The sequence below is a fragment of the Stegastes partitus genome, unplaced genomic scaffold (genome assembly GCF_000690725.1).
Source record: "Stegastes partitus isolate 25-593 unplaced genomic scaffold, Stegastes_partitus-1.0.2 Scaffold131, whole genome shotgun sequence".
In the NCBI taxonomy this organism is placed as follows: Eukaryota; Metazoa; Chordata; class Actinopteri; family Pomacentridae; genus Stegastes; species Stegastes partitus.
Window position 1 is genome coordinate 592763 of NW_007577862.1, and position 20856 is coordinate 613618.

At 38.6% G+C, this 20856-nt stretch overlaps 1 protein-coding gene across 1 annotated transcript in view; it reads left to right on the plus strand.

Moving 5' to 3' along the window:
* Nucleotides 1–20856, plus strand: part of eys (eyes shut homolog) — a 154135-nt gene that overhangs the window by 60090 nt on the left and 73189 nt on the right. The window contains exons 24-29 of the mRNA XM_008278748.1: nucleotides 8618–8714; nucleotides 9191–9298; nucleotides 10598–10743; nucleotides 17650–17821; nucleotides 18162–18240; nucleotides 18678–18880. Of these exons, the coding sequence (XP_008276970.1) occupies nucleotides 8618–8714; nucleotides 9191–9298; nucleotides 10598–10743; nucleotides 17650–17821; nucleotides 18162–18240; nucleotides 18678–18880 (805 nt within the window). The remainder of the gene's footprint in view (nucleotides 1–8617; nucleotides 8715–9190; nucleotides 9299–10597; nucleotides 10744–17649; nucleotides 17822–18161; nucleotides 18241–18677; nucleotides 18881–20856) is intronic.

Below are 20856 nucleotides of genomic sequence, written 5' to 3' on the forward strand. Positions count from 1 at the left end.
GTCGGTTCAACGAGATCTAAAAGGCAGCCATTAGGAGGTTCCTACTGGGAGTAGCATTAAAGGGATTTGTAAAACACAGGCACAATGGAAATGAGTTTTGTCTACAAAGGTATACTGTGAGAACCTGGAGGCCAGAATAATACCAGAGCCAGCTGAAAGAATCTCCTTTAAAGAAAATATAAGTGAAGCAGTTACACTGTCTTGATTGTGAAGGGCTCCTGCTGGAAGTTTTTTTTGTTCTTCCTAGCGGTGACTCTCCGCTGAGGCTCTGGCCAGGAGGCCTAAGTCATCTTGCCTGACCAGCACAGATGTTCCACTTTCCTCTTAATGAGGAGCCTCAGCAGGGAGTGCCAAACCTGATAGAAGAGCAACCTGAAAATGGGAGAGTTAGGGTAGAGGTTGGGGTGAGGGTTACCGGCCGACAACTACAACAAATGAAACAAACAACACATAGCATCACTCAGCACAGATTGCGGTACAAAGCCGAGTTACATCAGACTCCGAGCCCTGTACACGATCTGTAGGGTCTGGTGTCCTTGCTCAATTTGCTGAATTGTCTGAACCGAGAAGAGTTTGCACATTTACACTACAACATCCAGAGTTTTGGTCTTATCTAGGCCCTGTGCTGCTTGTCCTCCACCTCTGCCTTTCAGTCAGGAATCTATTCACTTCCACTGTAAAGGCATAAAAGCTCCAAGTAATCATAGGTTTTTTCTTTTCATTAAATTCAGACTGTTATTAACAAATGCATTAAAGAACTGCAGCTTTGGACATTTATTTATTCATTTATTTTTTTGGAAAAGATGCAAATAACATTCCACATTGCATTTCATCTGAGATACAGTAAATACTTCTCAGATAGCTACTTCGCTTAATTTTCACAACAACAGTGATTACCACCGCAGGTTCAAGTGCACGCTTTAGTTGACATGCACAGAAAATATCTGAAAACATAAACTTTTTAATTAAATTGCAATTACTCAGATTGTACTTTTGCAAAATTCAGAATTGGTTATTAATAATATTAATAAGGGATTGGTGCAATGTAATTTCTTTTAAAAATAAATGTCAGATTCCTAAATCTTTTCATTCAAATGTTATATGAAAGGCCATGAATTAATTTAAAATGGCATTTTTGTACATGCACGGAAGAAAGAACCTTGTGTCACTTCATGTTTTAGATTTATCAAAGCCTTAATAATGTGTTCTAATTTCCATCTCTGTTAGCGTGCCCATGCCCATTACCACCTTTCCATCGGGTTCGGGGTGACAAGTTGGCACATTTCAGTGTTGAAAGTGAGCTATTTGACAAGGGAACAATCAGTCTGATTCTAGTCCATTGCATGAAGTGAAGAAATGTGATGCTTGCAGTATAGGGAATTAATTCAGAAGCATTGTGTGGTCCCTTCACATGCAAAAACCATTTGGTCTCCATGGCTCAGAATATCCCCAGAGGTGTTCCTGGCCAGATGGAGAACAAACCCCTTTATTTGCATGGCATGCTACACTAGCCTTCACCTTCCACAAGATTGAGATTGTGTCCTACCAAACAGTTGGTTAATGAGCTACTGTGGAGCCACGCCAACAAGAGAACTGACACATACCTAATATGATATTGAAAAAGATGTGTGGAGAATATGTGTTGCCAAAGATGTGCTGAAAAAGTCTGTCCTCGTTTCATTTTAAGTGATTATTCTCTTTTATAGAGGAAGTAGACAATGTGATTTATGGCAGACGTGTCTCAATTTATAAACCAGATGCCCTGGCAGATGCATATGACTATGACTGACCCTTTTTTTCTTTTTTCTTTATTGTGATGTAGAACATAATACACATCCCCAAATTAAATGAACTTCTTCATTTTTAATTCTTTCTGTTTAATGTACAAGATATAAGTTGTCATCATAAACTACATTTCTTGCTTGGTTCATAAGATGCTTAATAACAATAATAAAACCTTATAGAAGGAGGAAAATGCCACAGTGAGATAGAAAATCTCTTTTACACGAATGTAGTGGCTTAAATAGGAGCAGCATGTGAAGCATAGTAGTTGCATGTTACACACTTGCACACCATGTAATTAGAAAACCTAAAAATACCTTACAGGACTCACCACTTCACCATAATGTATCTCTTACTTAAAGCCTCCGCAATAACCATTCCTCCCCACAGTGTCATTACCAAGATCAAAGATTTCCCAAGAAGTCTCTCTCGTGGAATAATGATCCACGACACAGAGGCAGTCAGTGGCCATATTTTAAGCCGAGTTCATAGCATGTAAATCACAGCTCCATTTAGAGAACCGGTGTCTAGTCTAATATTCTGAAAGTGAGGGCACACAGAGAAGCAAGAAAATATTAAAATGTAGCAGGTGTTCAACCCCAGTATGGGAGTGTGCCCTTTCAGTAGGCAAAGGTCGCAGCATGCTAGTGATATTCTATTGCTGAGGGCAAAAGGTGGTTCTTTTCCCTCAATTTCAGCTTTGAGACCTCTGTTTCCAGCCCCGAACAACAGCTGCATGAAAAAGCATCAATGATCACATGGAGGTATCAGAGGAGCTCCCCTCATAAAAATTCTCAGTCATTAATAGAATCCACCATATTGGTGTTTAACCCCTGAATGCTTCACAGCAGGTAAAAATACCCAAATGCTCTCTATGTAAATCAGATGGGGCTGGTTGCAGTGCCGACAGAATATACTTATACGCGCGGCGTTCCCAGGAGCGTAGGTTTAGTTTCAGGTGTTTGGGGGAGGGGGGGTTATATAGCCATCATATTATGTGATGGTTCAGGATGGATGGAGGCTCATGGAAACTGGATGCACATCTATGTATATATAAATATATATTTGGTGGGAATGCATATGCGGACATGCAAAAGGAGCCAGATGATCTTATACAAAGGGCACATTTACAGTATATACCAGCAGATGTGCAGCAGGCCTAACGTAATTGATAAACATATAATACAATGATCTAGACATGTGGCAGCTTGTTTATTATGTACAATGTCTATGAGTTGCTTTTTTTATTTTCTTCTTGTCTGTATGCCTGTGAATAATTACTGCCTAGGTTTCAAATCAGTGATCATGACTTGCAAAGATTGCTCTATGCTGTTATGTGTCTTCAGGTAATAATGAACCTTTTTTTTTTTTTTGCTTTAACATCATATTCTTTATAGTATCACACCAACATATTATGTTATAACGAGAGAAATTGAAAGAGATGTGGATTTGTGATATTGCAATGTACAGGGGAAGTGGAATGTATTTATAATGAGAAAAGAACATCTCCTATAAATGTTAAAAATGTAATATTATAGTGTTAAAATGGGCCTTATGAAACGAGAACATTTCCTTGTTGAGAGTGAAATGTATATCTTTTTCACGGTGACAGCGGTGCACCGCCATACCAAAGCATCTCTACATCTCTCGGCTGCTGCGAGCGCAAGGTTGGAGCTAAAGGTGACCTCGATGAGTGCATCTGCATTTGTACTGTATCAAGTAAGAGTGTGTTTTTCATTTAAATGGTGGCAGGTGGGCAGTAAAGGACGCAGATGAGAGAAGATGCGCTGATTTACTCAAAATGTACACCGACGGCAAAGAACCTTGTATTCAGACAAGTGGCTTGTCTCTCTGATTCCCCGGTGGAATCTATGCCCTCAACCATAGTTAGTATTTACTACTTTTTATCGATGACACATCAACTTCATCTGTGCTGAAATGTTACAGTGTGAGGGCATAACGATTTTTGTTTTGTTTGCTGTAGGACTTTCAGCAGCAGCCACTATTCTGTTTAATCATTTTATGCTCTTATAGTGAACAATATTAACAAACAAGTGCAATTCTTACATATACAGTTAAAGGAAAACAACTTTTCTCATATCTTTTGAAAGCAAGCCTGCTGTTTTCTTACATTTTAGCCCTGCTCCGTTCTGTTATCTTAGATCTTCTGTGTCGCATAAAAGACAAGGTGATGAACTTCAGACTCAAACATACAGAACAACAAACCCAAACAGGAAGCTGCATAGAGATAACTGTTGAGAGCATTGATTTTTAGCGAGATCTGCAGTGCTTAAACCCGTTCATGCTGTGGAGTGTCATTTGGTTTATTCTTCTTTTTTTCTTTTTTTTTTTTTAAACAATATTGCTCCATAGAGCTTTGAAGTTCACAACAAAGTCAGATTTTCCTTTCACTAGACAGAACCGTTGGCAGTTCAAGAGGTACAGTGACACGGCTATGAAGTGTGGATGATATAATAAAGGCGCACAATTGAAGCCGTCTTATGTATTTCCATTATTGTATGTCATTTAATGGAGGAGTCTAACTTTGGCACAGACCTCAGAGACAAGACACCTGCGACCAGGCTGCTCCACATGGCTCTCCGCTTTCACCTCTTCCTCTTTCAACATTTAGCAGAGCTCTGCTTTTACAGCATGTGTGCTCTTTTTCAAATAGACGGCAGGGAATAAGCGCGGTTGGAGTCGAGGAGATTTCTCTCCCACAAAATTAATGCATCTGTTATAGTTTGCAACTTTACTGCCTTTCTGCTGGTAGCCTGGAATGTTTAGTAAGTTTGAAGGGATTAAAAAAAAACAAGAATATTAGCTGTGAACAGGTGGACGTCCCTTAAAATAAGCTGTTTACCGAGCTTATAAATAACCACAGTTGCCAGTGTGCCATTTGTAAAGCGAGAACAGATTAGGTTGACCAAATCTGGAGAAAATAAAAAAACTTCAAGGGTAAACCTTGAACCAGACGGTAGCTGTGGTTAAGCACTGTGAGGAAGAGGTTGGTGGCTTCATTTGTACATAATGTGTAAAAATAAACCTGGGTCTGTAACAGCTGTACAGTAAACACATTTTAAATAAACTCAGTGTTTAATCATTTTCATTAAGCGGCGCTGAGGAGGTGGTCCAGGTGTGTAGCAGTGGGGTAAGCTGGCCGCAGTATCTGGTGTTTACATGCAAAGAGATTTCTATTCTTAACCCACTTATTCAAGTAACCCAGTTTTTGATCTTTGCATGTGAAGTATGCACACTTACCTCCTTGTTTATGACAAACTCAACTATGATGACTAATTTGGTATTTGTCTATTTATACTCGTTTCTAAATGACTACATTTAGTTGCACAGAACTGATGATTTGTCTTAATGTGCCAGATGGCTGTCTGCTTTTAGACTTACTGAACTTTTTGGAGCTGAAACCTGTATTGCATAGTCATCATGTCTTTGTGCAGTGGAATCTCTCACACAAATTTGAGATTGTGTTTATATTTGTGTGTTCGTTTTTGCTGCATTTTTAATAGACAGCCTGTAAATTATGCAACAGGAGTTCAATACCCAACCAAGCTGTGCAACAACGCTCCATTAAATTTGACTCTGTGCCGCGGTAGAACATCATGGCCACACTTGCTCCTTTCTCTTTTGTTTTGCTTTTTTTTTGCCACACAAATAGAAAGCCGAGAAAACATCTTCACCAATTCGACAACTTCGCGCTGCACATGTGTTGAGAAAATAACCAAGTACTGAATTGCTGTTGGCTTAACAGCAGGCATCTGGAATAATATCTGAATCATAAAATCAGACTGTTTAAACAAACAAGCAAAAGAAATCTTGATTTTAGCTGTTTTCCAACACCGTTGCCAGACAGTCAACTCAGTAACTACTATGAGTCATTGTGGCAGCAACAAGCATGTCCCAACTGTGTTCATCAGTGTTTTAGTGCCTCCTGGAAACAGTTCAGTTGTAGTCTGTGCTCCTTCCAGCATTTCTGTAATTGGCAGTATTTTATGTCTTTTTTTTTTCACTCATTTTATGCTTTATGTTTTCTTACTTTGCAGCATGTTTTGTAAATGCTGCACATGTATGGACACATTGATGTTTTCTCAAGCTATAGCGCAACTGATTTCTTAGGGCCACTATCGGTTTCGATGAGACTTGATGTGATGCTGTATTTGTGCTCTGCATTGTGTCTTAAAAAACAATACTCTGATTAGTTCACTGGAGCCACAGTAGATAAAGGGTAAAAATTTCAACTCATGCTCGGAAATCAGACTTTCAGAAAATCCTTCACAGATTAAACCACCAGAGACGCTGACATTTGATGTATGACAGTGCGCAGATGACTCCACTGACAAAGATCGTAATCTATATTGCAGAGGCGTTGTATAATTTTAAATGAGCCCCCTCTGAGAAACCATCCAGCTGACAGAAGACAACAGTCGCCAACGTAGCAGTCCGACCGAACTCACGCTCTTAAAATGAAGACATTCCTTATATTTCAATTGAAATGTCAATCAAAGTTAGTTCACGATCCACCGGGGATTACCCGCAATTTCTTCTCCTCTGAGACATTTACTGGCAGCAGCCATGATCACATACTGTAGCTCTCGCCAGATGATGGAATGACTGCGTGAGCACGTGCCTTGGGTATCCCTCTGTGTACTCTGTCAAAGAGAAGCCTCCAGTCACTGCTTAGTGGCAGAAGATGCATTACATTGCAGTGACATTCGAAATAGTCCCTAAGGTGCTCCACCATTGCTTTGACTGACAGACCAGCTTGGGAAACCTGTGCTGTCCCATAATTCACCAGATGCTCTGTACTCTCTGTGGTCTCATGGACTCCCTCTCATTCTTACATCCCAAGATGCACAGAGCGGTGTCAGTGTCGCTTTCTTTTTTTTTCCATTAGCATTACTCTCCTCATATTAGAAATGTCTTCTTTTTTATTTTATTTTAAACACACTGATTATCAGCAAAAGTAGCTTACAACTCCCGCATTAGTGTATTCCTGTGCCATCTGTCATTCAGAGTACAGTAGATTTTTAAAAGCATCACCAAAACAAACAACAACAAAAGTCTGAGTAATAAATTGCATTACCTCCTGATGTTACTACGTACTATACAAGAGATCCTCAGACTTCTACGGTGAATTCAAGACAGACAGCAAATCTGTTTCATTAAGCATTTGTCCTGGTTTCACGTGTACAATATTAATCTACATTTTTGATTCCAAAACAAAAAAAAGTTTCAACAAACTGTTTGTTAGTACTTCACTCATCTAAGAGCCACTTCTGACATGAACTGAAACCCATTATTGTTCAAATCCATGTAACTCTAGCTTGAAGCAGCAGGACTAACATAATGAGACAAGAAAACAATAAGAGCATAAGAGAACACTCATTATAAGATAGTTTTATTAACCCTTTGTTTTATGCTTGCATCGCTTTTAATTACGTCTGGCAGATGGTGCTCTGCAGGGGCAACGCAGTTGTAGTCTTTTAAAGTCTGAAAAAGAGTTTTAAAGTAGTTTTGCAGCAGAGTTGCACAGGAAGTTATATCTGTATAATTGCTCATACCATAGAAGCCGCCATTGCAAAAAGACTCTCAGAATGTTTGATTGTTTGTTTGTCCTTGGTGTCCTGGATTGATCTGAATGGCATATGTTTAATTTTAATGTCTGAACTTTACTAATTTATGCTGTTCTTGTTTGTTTCTTTGTTTTTTAATTGGTCAACTTTAAATTTACTGTTTCCCATTTCTGTGCTGCCAGAACATCTACTTTTATGATGCCTTTAATACCCACTTTTTATTATGTGACACCATTCAGGTGATAATTAGATTATATGTTTTAGCATTAAAGTTATAGATAGTGAGAGTGTATCTAAGATCAGTACAATACCAACGCTAACATGGATATAAAAATAAACATAGCGTTAAATTTACTCATTTGCTGAAATGTCACCAAAAGCTAAGTATAGTGGACTTTTGTAACAGTAAGAATGTGTAATATTGCTGTTGTATTGAATTAGAATGGATTGCAGAGGTGTAAGTGACCATCAGGTGTGAATTCAGATAAATGGTTTTCAAAGTGTGTCAGTGCTATGAACTCTGTGGTTTTCAAATTGAACTCTTATGATCAGATATGGTTGAATTTTAAAGATTGGTTGCTTTTGAGATTTAACATCTAAATGTCATTTATATGCTACTTAAAAATGGTGCATTGATGATTTGTTATTTTTATTTTTTTTCATTCATTCATTTGTTTTACTTAATGACACCACTGATACATGGAGCAAATGTTGATTTATTCAGCAGAAAACCATCTGAAGGTCCAGACCAAGGCCAGGCACTAGAGGAACACCTCCGCCAGGCGGAACGTTCCAGGCTCCCATGCTACCTTCAGATGTACAACAAAACACCCATGCTGATCTGCTTAGCCATCCTGCCCCTCAACCCCCTAATGAACAAGGGCAAAAGAGCTCTTGGGCTTAGCCTCTCCCTCTTACCCCAACTTAACAAGATGTCCCCCTACTCCGGCTTTCTCCCTCACACACACACACAGGCGCTTATGCACGGTCGCGCACAAAGGCACACACCTCCCAAACCCCAAACCACTAACCCTCAGACCAATCTGTCTGTGGCACTAAAGTATTATTAGACTTACACACTCTCAAAGGGGAAACAGTGAGTGCTGAGAGCTGGAAGATGAGATATGCTACAGGGGCTACTAGTTCCATTAAAATGGCATTCACTGGGGCCTTTGTTATCATCGGCCCTGACGTTTTCGGGATGTAGTGAGGTTTGCTGATCCATGACCATCTCATCTATCTTTCAGGATTTGAAGGAAGTTTGTGTGAAATCGACACCAATGAGTGTAGTTCAAACCCGTGCCAAAACCAGGCTGGTTGTGTGGACCGGGTCAACGGTTACAGGTAAAAAAAAAAAAAAAAAAAAAGTGTTATCCTTAACCGGCTTTTCATTTCTTAGGAGGCGAGAAAAGGTCAGGATTTTTAGCCAAGGGATTTAGTAAATCCAGAGTATTAGAAACCATCATTCCTGTGTGTGTATTTTAGCCCATTACGCTGTCATTTTGGTAGCAAAAGTCCTGAGCTCCCTTTCTTCAAATTTATTTAACAGATTTCAGGTTGAAATAATTACCAGTCTCAAATAAAAAAATAAAAAAAAACACCTTAATTGCTCTTGTCATGTGTTACATATAAATGCTTTAGTTCAGTTAAATACGCAAAATCCAGGCCTCGCTGTTTAGTGCGCTCGAAATATGATGTGTAATTAATATCAGTAAATTCATATAGATTTTTGTCACTCTGCGTGTGCCTAGAGGAAACGCATAGATCTTCTATTTTCCATCTGAGACAACATATCAATATTAATGATTTTACTTTTCCAGCTGTGATTGTAAGATGGGATTTTCTGGCCTTCACTGTGAAGAAGACATCAATGAGTGTGCCTCTAGCCCCTGCAACAATGCCGCCATTTGTCAAGATCTTGTGAACAAGTAAGTATGAATATATATTTTTTTCCTTCTGCTTTGACTTTGCACATTAACCATTTTTCTTAAATAAATCAGCCAAGGCCGGCGCGAATTAGTGACTCGGAGTTTGCTTTGAAAAGGCGAGCGCGCAAGAACCGTTCTCCAAAGTGAAAACACGAGCGCGTGGTGTTCCTCTTCAAAGTGTTCTGCTTTATATAACAAGCCCGTCTTCATCCTTGACACACATAAGCTGCTATTCCAAAGACAGAGAGCGAATTCAGCAGGAACACATCATGTATCTAGATTGGGCTTTACTCCACTGGTGCTTCTCTCTGCTGTGCTTAATGGGAGCCCCGGGGCTTCCAGGCTTAGTCGGACAGATGGGTAGAGAAGTCCCAGGGCCAATTTGAGTCCTAAATGGTTTGTCTCCAGTTTGTCTCCCGTCATGATTTCTCTCCCATGTGACCTGGCCCTGCTCAGAGCACTCCCCTGATTGCACAGTCCAGGGAGTTCACATCAGGTGTGTTTTAACCTCGCTGCCCACCGCACGTCTCTATCTCCATCTCCCTGACCCAACAAGCACGGCAAGTCCATCTGCACTGTGGTGATGAATCAGACGCCGCCGTGTACTCATGGAGCCCTTTGCTGCCTTTATATTTACACATCCTTTCCCATAAGATGCTATGAGTTTGAATGCAATAAAGAAAGCGTTAATTGTACCATATCAGTCCTGCCTGTAGAAATGTACATTCTAGGCACTACGCTTCTCAAATGACAATCATTACAATTTAGCATATTTTAGAAATTCGATATAACTCATTTACTGATGAATGATGTTTAACTAATTAACATGAAGTTTAGATTTTCTAATTGCGTATTTTCTTATTATATCGCCCCACAAACACGATAACCATCTCCTCTGAGGCGTGTGGTCAGGTGATATTAAACCCAGCAACAGCTGCAGAAAAGAGATTTGAATTGAGTAAACCACATCATTGGGCAGATTGAGCGCTTCCTTTTAGTAATAAGTCATCACACCTAATTGGAATTAAGTTACACATACGGAAACTTGAGCTGCCACTCATTTTTTAAAAACAATCCGCACTCTTAATTTGTCTTTGTGGGTTTAAAACACATCGGAAAAATGCTTCTAATTGCTTCTTCAAGAGTCAATACGTTGTCTTTACCGAGAAAGAAAAAATAATTCTTTCAAGGTTACTGTAAGAGCTAACCGTAAAATATGTTCTATTACTGCCTGACACATTGGTCTTCACAGGATTTCACTTTATTCCTAATGATTAAGTGTTATCACATCTTCCTTAGGTTCCACTGCATTTGCCCTCCCGGTTATTTTGGAACGCTGTGTGACCTGGATGTGAATGAGTGTGAAGTTTCACCTTGCCTACACGAGGGCATCTGTATCAACACGCCCGGGGGCTTCAAGTGTGTCTGTCGCCCTGGATACTCAGGTAGTTCTTTTGCCCTTAGGTGACATGAAGATCAATATGAGAGTCTAAAAAGCTTATCATGACTGCTGCGGCTGTACGCTATTGAGGTAACTCTGACACAGATCTGGCTTAGTGTGAAGGAAAAAAAAAAAAAAGAATGCCCCATAATACCTGCTTTTAATTAGCCCGCCTGCTTCCGCAAGATACAGTGTCTGCTTTCCAGTAAAGCTAACAAGAGATAAATTCATGCCACCTGTTCTATCTGATGAAAACTTCTCGCTGTCTGTTAGTTGCCTTTATTTCATTTCATCAGCCTCTTTAGTCTCCCAACACTATTGTTGTTTTACTTCAATCCATTTGTCTTATTTTCCAACCAGACGGATATCGAGCTATTTTAGCACGAGAGTAAGTGTGTGTCTCTATACGTGTGTGTGTGTGTGTGTGTGCTATCCAAAGCCGATTCCTGTCAGGTACTGGGAAGATTAATTTCATTTGTCTTCCACACTGTATCATCAATTTATCCTTCCCCAGTTGAGAGAGAGGGGGAAATCTCTGAGGTATTGCTACTCTGGAGAGCAGAACCTGACACGCATGGCCCAATTCCCACAGAAGCAGCTTTTATTATTAGGCCTACGCACAGCATAGTACAAGTCATTACTTTTTCTGTTGCTCTAAGCTCATCTGAGGAAACAGGGTTCCCCAAGAGAGCAAGCGGCCAGAGGATACAGTTTGGATTGGCTCAAACCAACCAGAACTCATACAAAATATTTGCTCTGGTAACATGTGTAACAACACTGCAACTTTTTTTTTTTTTTTAACAAAAATACACACACACACACAAAAATAAATAAATAAAAACACTTTACTTGCCTACAAGTAAATTTGCCGTCTAAGGGTCATTCATCACATAGTGTTTTTGCAGGCCTGATTGGAATGGATTGAAATGTAATTCTGCCTTGATGGTATAATGTGTCATCTCTTCCATCTCTGAGATACTGTAACTCACTGTGTCACTTGATGGTATTAACATATTATTTTCTTCAGCCATCAGGCGACTCAAGTAGTGTTTTTTTGTGTGTTTCAAACGCCAAAATTGATTCGGACTGTAATAGTTGAAGCTGCTTGCTAATAAATCAGTCTGCTGTTATATCTGCTCATTTTCATGGATGTGATTAAGCTATAATGACACTTTATTCCCACCTGCATCCCCACCTGTATTGAATTTTCTTCAGTGCATCTGTCTTTTCTGCTGCTTTTCGTTAATATACTTTCAGCATGTCTTCATGCTGTAATTTTATTTTTTTATTTTTTGCCGCCGAGTTGTCTAAAGACTATTACTCTCTCATTTTCCAAACAGTTGGAAATGTTATAAGCCTTTTTAGATGGAACATGCTGGAGCTTTGAGAAATAATTGAGGCAAGAAGTCAGAAAATTGTTTCATTTACATTTCCGACAGCTTTTATCGTCTTTTTTTTTTTTTACCTTTCTGAAAGTCTGTATGACCCACTTAGAGGGTAAACATTAGCAGGCTTCCTTACGTCTCAGCTAGTCAGGTGTCAATACGTTCCAGCGGGTATTTGAGTCTCACGTTAAGGCTCAAAACTAATTGCATGTAATTATGCTTTATTTTAACATAATGCCATTTTGTTCTCTGTGTGTCATATTGATAAACACTACAAAGCGCGCTTCATCTTCCGCAGTGAGACAGTTTTAGCGGCTGCCTACATCTCCGCTGTCAGATCATTATTCAGGGCATTTGGTTTAAAAGGCTCTGCGATCGCTGTAATGTATTATTTAACTGTGTATAGGTGCTGGGCTCTGTGGAGGTCAGAAGTCATTACACTGACATGATTAATGGGTAATCTTGTTTATATAAATCACAGTTTAAGCACACTATTCGTCACCTTCTGTTTTCTCTTCTTCACCCATCATTAGTGAGCATGTTCCCTTGAGTGATAGTACAGTGCAATCAGCACATTGCTGCTCTTTCCCCAGTCAGCACATTGTTGGATGATGATGTTCTGGCTCTCGCAATGTTGTTTGCTGTGAAGGCTTCAGTAAATTCAATCTTTTGCTGGGTGAACTTGTTACACGAAATGCGGTCGTTATTTCCATCTCGACTCCCGGCAGGGATCTGTTGCTTCGGGGATGCTGTGTACATTTGGTATGAATGGAATAACGTGCTGCTTGTGCAAACATTTCCATTGATTTCATAATTGTGCCAATTATAAGCCAATTATAAGCCGAGTTTTTGCTACTGTGACACAGCTGCTACATGGCTGTCTATGCTTATGTGAAGAAACAGAAGGAGCACGGCAATGTGCTAAGTAAGCAACGATTTGCATTGTTTAATTAAATTGACTTTTTTTTTTCCACTATGTAAACAAAGAACACATTATTTGCTGTAAACAAACGTTAATGCAATGTGACACATTTGATGTTATATGTAATGATGTCTTCAGCAGTTTTAAAAGAATCTAAAATAAAAAAATAAATGCTTTATAGTGCTATAGATGGTAAGATATAAATATGCTGCTATTCATTATGAGCTACTCCAACCCTAGTCTATACAAAAATATTACATGTGTCTGTTTACATCTGTTTACTATCATAATACAGTGTGTAGTAAACTATCATGTGGCTATCTTTCATTTCAGTATCATTATGAGCATCTGTATCCATCCATACTTACATCCATCGCTTCATTTTTTTTCAGTTTTAGATGTTTTGAATGGCAGTTAATTAGGGATAAATGCGCCTCTTTTATAGAACTCTGTTGCCTGATTAGCTCCAGTGAGATACATTTATTGGCCAATAACAAGTTTACAGTGTGCACTAACAGATGTAACCAACGCAGTGATTGTTCATACAGATGTATAAAATCACTTACAGGCAACATTAAAACTGTTTATGAATGTATTTAAAATTGCTGAAGATATGTCATTACAGCTATGTTCATGCACTGTTTATTCATCCTCTTGGATGATATTTAAAAAACAATCCCGTGAGTTCAGTGAAGCAGCGTTAGTTTGTCTGAGTCAGCACTTTTGAGGCTCTTGTTGACCGTTCTGCAACATTATCATGCAACATGTATTACCATGTTTCATTTAAAATTCGATCCTCCAATATTGTACACAGCATGTATTACAGAGTCGGTATAAATCTGAGCAGAGAAGCTGAAGTATTTATGATTTTGGATATAAATAAAAAGATGAAAGTATATCAGCTTCTTTAATGTGGGCATTAGTTTATGGATAATACTAGACAGAATTTTCCTAAAATGCATGTGGATAAAGTTTTCCTAGCATTGCTTCATTTCTTTAAAACACTTTTTAATATTATTATTATAATGTTGTCTTTAGTTAATTTTATACCTCAACTTTGTTTTATTATTTTTGGTTTAAGAATTGTCTTAAACATTTAAAGTCATAAACAACATTTCCCTGTCTACCTCTTTTTTTCTGGCGAATAAAACAAACTATCACTTTTTGGGACAATAAAAAGAATCATTTTTGCATTCTGTAACAAGAGAAAATGATAGATTTTGTGTACAGTAAAGGCGGTTTATTCATCCTCTTTCATGATAAAACACAGAGGGCAATAAATTCCTGCTCCTTGTTTGTTTACATCTGTCTGAGCCTGCAGATGAGAAGCTAACCAAATGATTAACGGTGGGTCAGTCATCATTTCTCTTCTCTCCGTTCCTGGAAGTCTCAAAGAGATTTTAGTGGTAGTAAATTATATTTTTACCGCTTTAGTGAAAAACAACATCACAAAAAAATCCTTCTTTGTAGACGAAGCTGCCGCCCGTTCGTATAATTTTAATTACTCAGCAAAAGAAGTCACTTGTGTGGATGTCTCTATAACGGTACCTGCTATAATTTAGACTACTATAAACATCATCAGTATGCTTTCCCAACTTGTGTTCTGATTTGTTGGCAGGAGGGAGACTCATTTTGACAGTTTGTGTTATCTGGTGTTTCCTTCACAGCGTGAACTCTCTCCTCCCCTTCATTTCTTCTGTGATCTCATTTCTATTTTTGTGGAGTCTGCATAAATAATGAATATTATCAACACTCTGACTAAAGCTGACTTATTTAGTGAATATTCAGACTTATCTTAAGTGTGTCTGATTGCGCAGTTTGTGTGGAGGATTGAGCTGCTATAGACATGCAGTCGCCGCTGTAAGGATGTTCAGCGCTTGCAGGATGTGACACACTTTTCCATTAGTTCAGTGCTGCACTTCACTGAGCCCTCTCAGGGGCAACTATTGTTGCAGCACCACATCACTCAAATTACAAAAAAACACATTTTCACACTTGGCTTTAGGGGTACATAGCCACTAAAGCCAAGTGGTTGTATTTTCACAGGTTTTGAGTTGTCCACCAGTAAGATTTCTGCTTCCATCCCAACATAATAGAGGTGAATGGAATTTTGTTGCTGGTGCTCACAGGAGTGAAACATTGCATTAAAACATTTCAGAGCAACATGTTATTTTTATGTCTTGTTTTTTGAAAAGACCTGCAGACCCCACAGGACAATTTGTTCACAGGATGTGCTTTGTAATGGACAAACACTAGAGTCCTCTTTGGAAGCTGGTGATGACATTTTCCCTGGATTATATAAAGCAACAGTACTTTTAAAGATACGTATTTATATAAATTTTTTTTTGTTTGTTTGTTTGTTTGTTTCAAGAGGAATATTTGAATTCCATCTTCATTTTACTGTAACTTTGCTCTTCTACACATGCCATCATTATGGACACAAAACACATGTATTATCATTTTAACTCAATGCAGACTTATCCATCCATCCATCCATCCATCCATCCATCCATCCATCCATCCATCCATCCATGTTGTTAGTACGAATTTATGTCGAGACTTAGGCTGCAGCTTTGATTGAAAAAATGTGCCCACTTTGATAACTTTAGATTGCTTGTTTTATTTCACCCAGAACAGAAAAATGTACTAATGTTCTACATTTAAGAAGCTTGAACCAGTGAACTTTTGGCATTTTTTGCTGAATAAGTAGCTTAAATGCATGATATACATGATTACTACTTGGAAGATTATTCATATGTAAATTAAACTGGTCACAGTTCACATATTTTGTAAAACTCAAGGCTAAAACTTTAAATATTAAAACTTTCAGTAAAAAAAAAACACTGCATTTGCTCTAAGCTTGACCTCAACTGCTATTTTACAAGCTGGCTGCTGGAAACTAAAGTATGTTTCTCTGCAGCAGAAAAGAATCACTGGACACAAGTTAAATCCACTTTAAATTCTGTGTCTCATAGCAAACCCCTTTCATTAAAAGCATTCAGGCATCTTGTCAGTATCAAGACAATAATTTGTAAGCGGTAACTTGATGGAAAAAATCCAGAGCACTCATGTTTCCCGTCCCTGCCAGTGTGTGATCACTTCGTATCAAAGGTGACTAAAGAGACGAGAGAAGAAAGACATGTCATGCTGGTGAGGCAGCTTTATCTGGACAACATGCTCACTGCTGCTGCTGCTGCTGGATACAGTATTTTATAGTACACTATAAACTGTGTACTTTATGGGGTTTTTTAAAATATATTTTATACGTTGTAACTTAAATTTCTCAGCTGATTTGGCATAAATCTGAAAACAGCCTGAGACAGTAATCAGCCAGTGATCATTTTCACAACACTCCCCGCTTACCTTTTGTCTGTCGCCTTTGTTTGATTTGCCAACTTTTCCTCATTGATGCAATACTTCTTGACAGACAACACTTAGTTATCAGAAGTCATTTGGTTATTTCATGTGACGTGTTTGAAAATTCTGCCTGCAGGCAACCACAATATCGTATAATAACCTGTAAATGCTCCTCAGAAAACAAACCTCAGAAGGCTTTTTTGATATTGTATAATTTTTCATGTGTGTGGGTTAGCTACTAACTAGAGCCCTGACAATTTAGGGTTTTTGGGGAATCTTGGAGAGTGAGAAATTCTGTTATCAATATATTTGTTAGTATTGTTTATATATTGTAGATAAGATAAATCGATAGTGTCATTATTTATTACCTTTTGAAGCAATGGATTTCACAAACTAGTGAGCAACTTAACATGAAATCAAAGCTTTACTCTGCACCACCATCTGCTCAGCTGTGATACGTACTCTGCTACATGTGCTGCAGACAACAAAACAAAGTCAGTGTTGCTTTCCTGGACGTACTGTGTGGTGACAACATTTTCACATTTTTCCAAGTGTCTTTTATCTGTATTATGTTTTGTAAAGGAAAATGTTCATATTTTAATATCAGACAATGTATGCGCTGCTACTGATATTTGTGACATTGGATTATTGGCCACTCACGACATCCTAGTGTATCTGTCAAGTGCTGCTAAAATCAATGTGGAATAAAAACTGCAATTTTTTTAGGTATCAGGCTACAATATCTGTCTAGTTTGGTCTATTCGGTTTTTCATTCCTCATTTCTGAAAAATGTTTTTCTAGCATTTTATTTGAGCATGAAAGACGAACAGGATCTGAGTTTGAATGGAAGAGATGTTCTTTAGTGCAGCAAAGTCACCGGGATGTGAAACTCATCCTTTAGACTGAAAACATGGATAATGCTGACAAAGCAGTTACTATAGTCAATGGGATATACAGTTTTGCAGATAATCATTACTTGCTTGACAAGAGCATAACCCCGCGGTTGTTCAGTTTCAAAGGTTGGAAGAGGTTAGAAAATAAAACTGACCCCGGACTTGACAGAGGAATCAAATCTGCTACTTTTCCCAATGTAAAGTCAATTGTCCGTTTCCCTGAATGCCCCGCAGCTAAATATCTTATTTATGCGTATTTCTGTTAACACTCTGAGTAGCGAAGAACTAAAATGACCTTTTTTCATAAGTTGTTAAATATGTGATGTCTTCCTAAAATGTGCTTCATTTCCTAGGGCCACGGTGTGAAGTTAACGTCGATGAGTGTGCTTCAAACCCATGCCAAAATAGTGGAAGATGTATTGATGCGCCTAATCGATTCCACTGTTTGTGTCCTGATGGCTTCACTGGGCTTCACTGTGAGACCAACATTGATGAATGCATGTCAGCACCTTGTCTTCATGGGAGGTACAGATTTTTCTCCATCATTTAAGACAGAAACACAGCAAATTGGCGCTGCAATGGCATGGAATTATTTTTAATTACACTCCTTGCCGGAGCAGTGAGTGGAGACATATGTCAGACGTAAGGAACTAATGTGATGCACTTACAGGTTGTCTCAGTGGTGTTTAAATTATAGTCATTAATAATTTCGCGGAAGGGGAATTATTAATTCATTCAAAAGATCATATTTCCCTCTGAGGGTTCTGGATGAACTTTACTACGGCATAAAACCTGGCTGAATACAAGCTTTTTAGTTCATTTCATACAGAAAGCTAATTGACCTCTTCTGTTGTGGCTTTCTCAGCTGTGACGATGGGATATATTCGTACACCTGTCTTTGCGAATCTGGATGGAGCGGCAGCAGATGTGAAACAAACATCGACGTGAGTTGCGCTTAATTAATAAACCTACTGGGTGTTCGAGAGAAAGGTCAGGAGAATTTTGTAATCTTTGTGTGGCCTTTGGTATCATTAACTCTATTGATTTTTCTACAAGATAAGTCAATTGAACTACCAGGATCATGTAAGCATTGTACAAATGCCTGATTAAAAGAAATTGCTTAGTCTAATGCCTAATTGATTTAAACCACAGCTTTGTGCTGGACTCCAGAGATAAAACATTGAGTTGTTTACAAGGTCTATGCCAGCACTTTGTTGAACGGCTAATCTGATCATCTGCTTTTAAACTACTAACAACTGATTCAAAATCAAAGTTTTCTAACCACACGTTATGCATTTTACATGTAAAACTGAGCATTTTGTGTTTAAATCTGCCGCAATGTTTTGTGTCTGATTCCTGTAAATGTCTTCTTCATTTGCAGGACTGTGTCTGTGGTCCCTGTCTGAACGGAGGATCGTGCGTGGATCTCCTTGATAAATACGCATGCTTCTGTCAGGACGGTTACGCAGGGAAAACTTGTGAGATTGACGTAGATGTCTGCAAAGACAACGACGTGTTTAATGTCTCGCTGTGTTTCAATGGGGCCACCTGCCTTGATGGTGAAGGGTCAAACTTTACATGCAGGTGAGTTTGTCCACTCCTGTATACTGTTTTTGATGAAATGACATTCAAAGATTGTCCCTGGATTGACTCATGGGGAGTTTAATGGAGCAGCCTCCCCGCTGAATATTTACGTGTGTTCCATTTAAACTGCTCCTCTTAAACCAAACATAGCCGCAGTTTAATTGACTATTTCCTAAACCCCTCCTGTGAACTGTGTTTGACCTCTTAGTGTTTCACTATCATAACAAGGCACGACAAGCATGGAAAGCTTGGGATTTCTAGGGCGATTTATGGGGTTATACAAAAAGAAGTATTTGACAGCGTCTTTATACGCTGTAATGAGAGCTGCAGTCATTAGTCTGGCCAACTAGCTTACCATCTAGAGAAACATAATGTTGGTTCAAAGGCCAAAGGCCAAATGTAGCATTATTCACTAACTAGGGGAGGTTAGTATCAGGGGCTACAGGTTATGCTGAAAACACAAACAAGCAACAACAAAAAAAAAGCTACTTGCACATCCACCGTGTAGTATGCTGTTGAATGCTGTTAGAGTACAGGGTAACATTAGCAGCTCTTTTCTGCTCTGTAATGGATTTCAGACGTTGCAAGTTTTACCCACTGTAGTTTTACACTGCCTATTATCTTGTAGTGTGGAAGAGGAAACATTCTGTTTGAAATTGCAGACAAACATGCAAGCTAAGCAATCAAATAGACATATGTTAAAGTTGAACAGCATCCTAAACAGTCTCGCCTTGCATTTTTCCTTATCGTGCTTGGATGCAGTGTAAACAAGCTCTATGCAGTAACATATATAATATATATATAATATGATGCACTGAAATGTGTGTGATTACTGTGGAAGAAATGAGGAAGAAATCAGGAACAACCTGATAGTTATTGGGTATTGAGATTAGTTATTAGTTACTGAAGAACAGACAGGGAGATCTTATATACTAAATCATTCAATTAGCAGTTCCTCATTCGTTTTGAAGCATCATACACTAGTAATAACTCATTCATTACTCATTACTTAATATTTAGTTACTCTTCTTGTACATCCCCAGTTACAGTGATGTATAATTTGTGTCTCAGTATCATATTGTACATAACAGAACAACACTAGTGACCAGTTCTGATTGTCTTTCCTCTTTGTTTTTCCTTTTTGCATCATAAAATTTATTAAAGCTGAATATTTAAAACAGCTTTTACAGAGTTTTCATTTCCCAAACACATAGTAAAATTAAGACAGAGGGAGAAACCATCAGTTCACAAATATTATAAAGGTGCAGTATCACAGGTAGAACAGACTCTGAATTTGCATTTTGTGTAGTTTTAAATACAATGTCAGTGATGGACAGTTTTGCTTGTCTCTAATTAAAGAAAAACGCATCTCGTCTCACATTAATGGTGCGGCGGCGCATCTGTGCTACCATACAGTCACAGTCCTCCAGATTTGTTGCACGTGAATCATTACTTTTTAATTGCTGGCCCGCTATCACCTGAGTGATGAAGTGTATCTGAATACAAGGTGTATGTAGCAAGAGTGTGCCGATTTGACACAGCAGCTCTCTGGACGCCTCACAGTTAATTACGTTGTCTAACCTTGTGCTGATGCGCCGCTATATGCTCAGTGTCGTGATTTATGTGACGATGACGACCACGACTCCAAATAGGGTGCTGCTCTTTACAGTGTTATATTGATGCGCTGGACTGTGCGCCGCCTCACAGCGTTTTTTATGATGCTCCCGTTCATTTACGCCTTATTTGTGTGTGTATTTCAAGGAGGCAATATATGTTGTGCATTTACAGATAAATGTGTATGCTAAAGGCAGAGTTAGTGTATACACACACTTTGTAGTTAATGCCCTTTACAGTCCTGCTGATCTGCAAAAGGGTGATTGTGTGTTGTGTGCAGTTGCCACCGCAACAGCGATGTCTTTTGCTCAATTTACATAAGATTTTGGTTATAAAATATAATTTGTTGCAGTAATATTCAT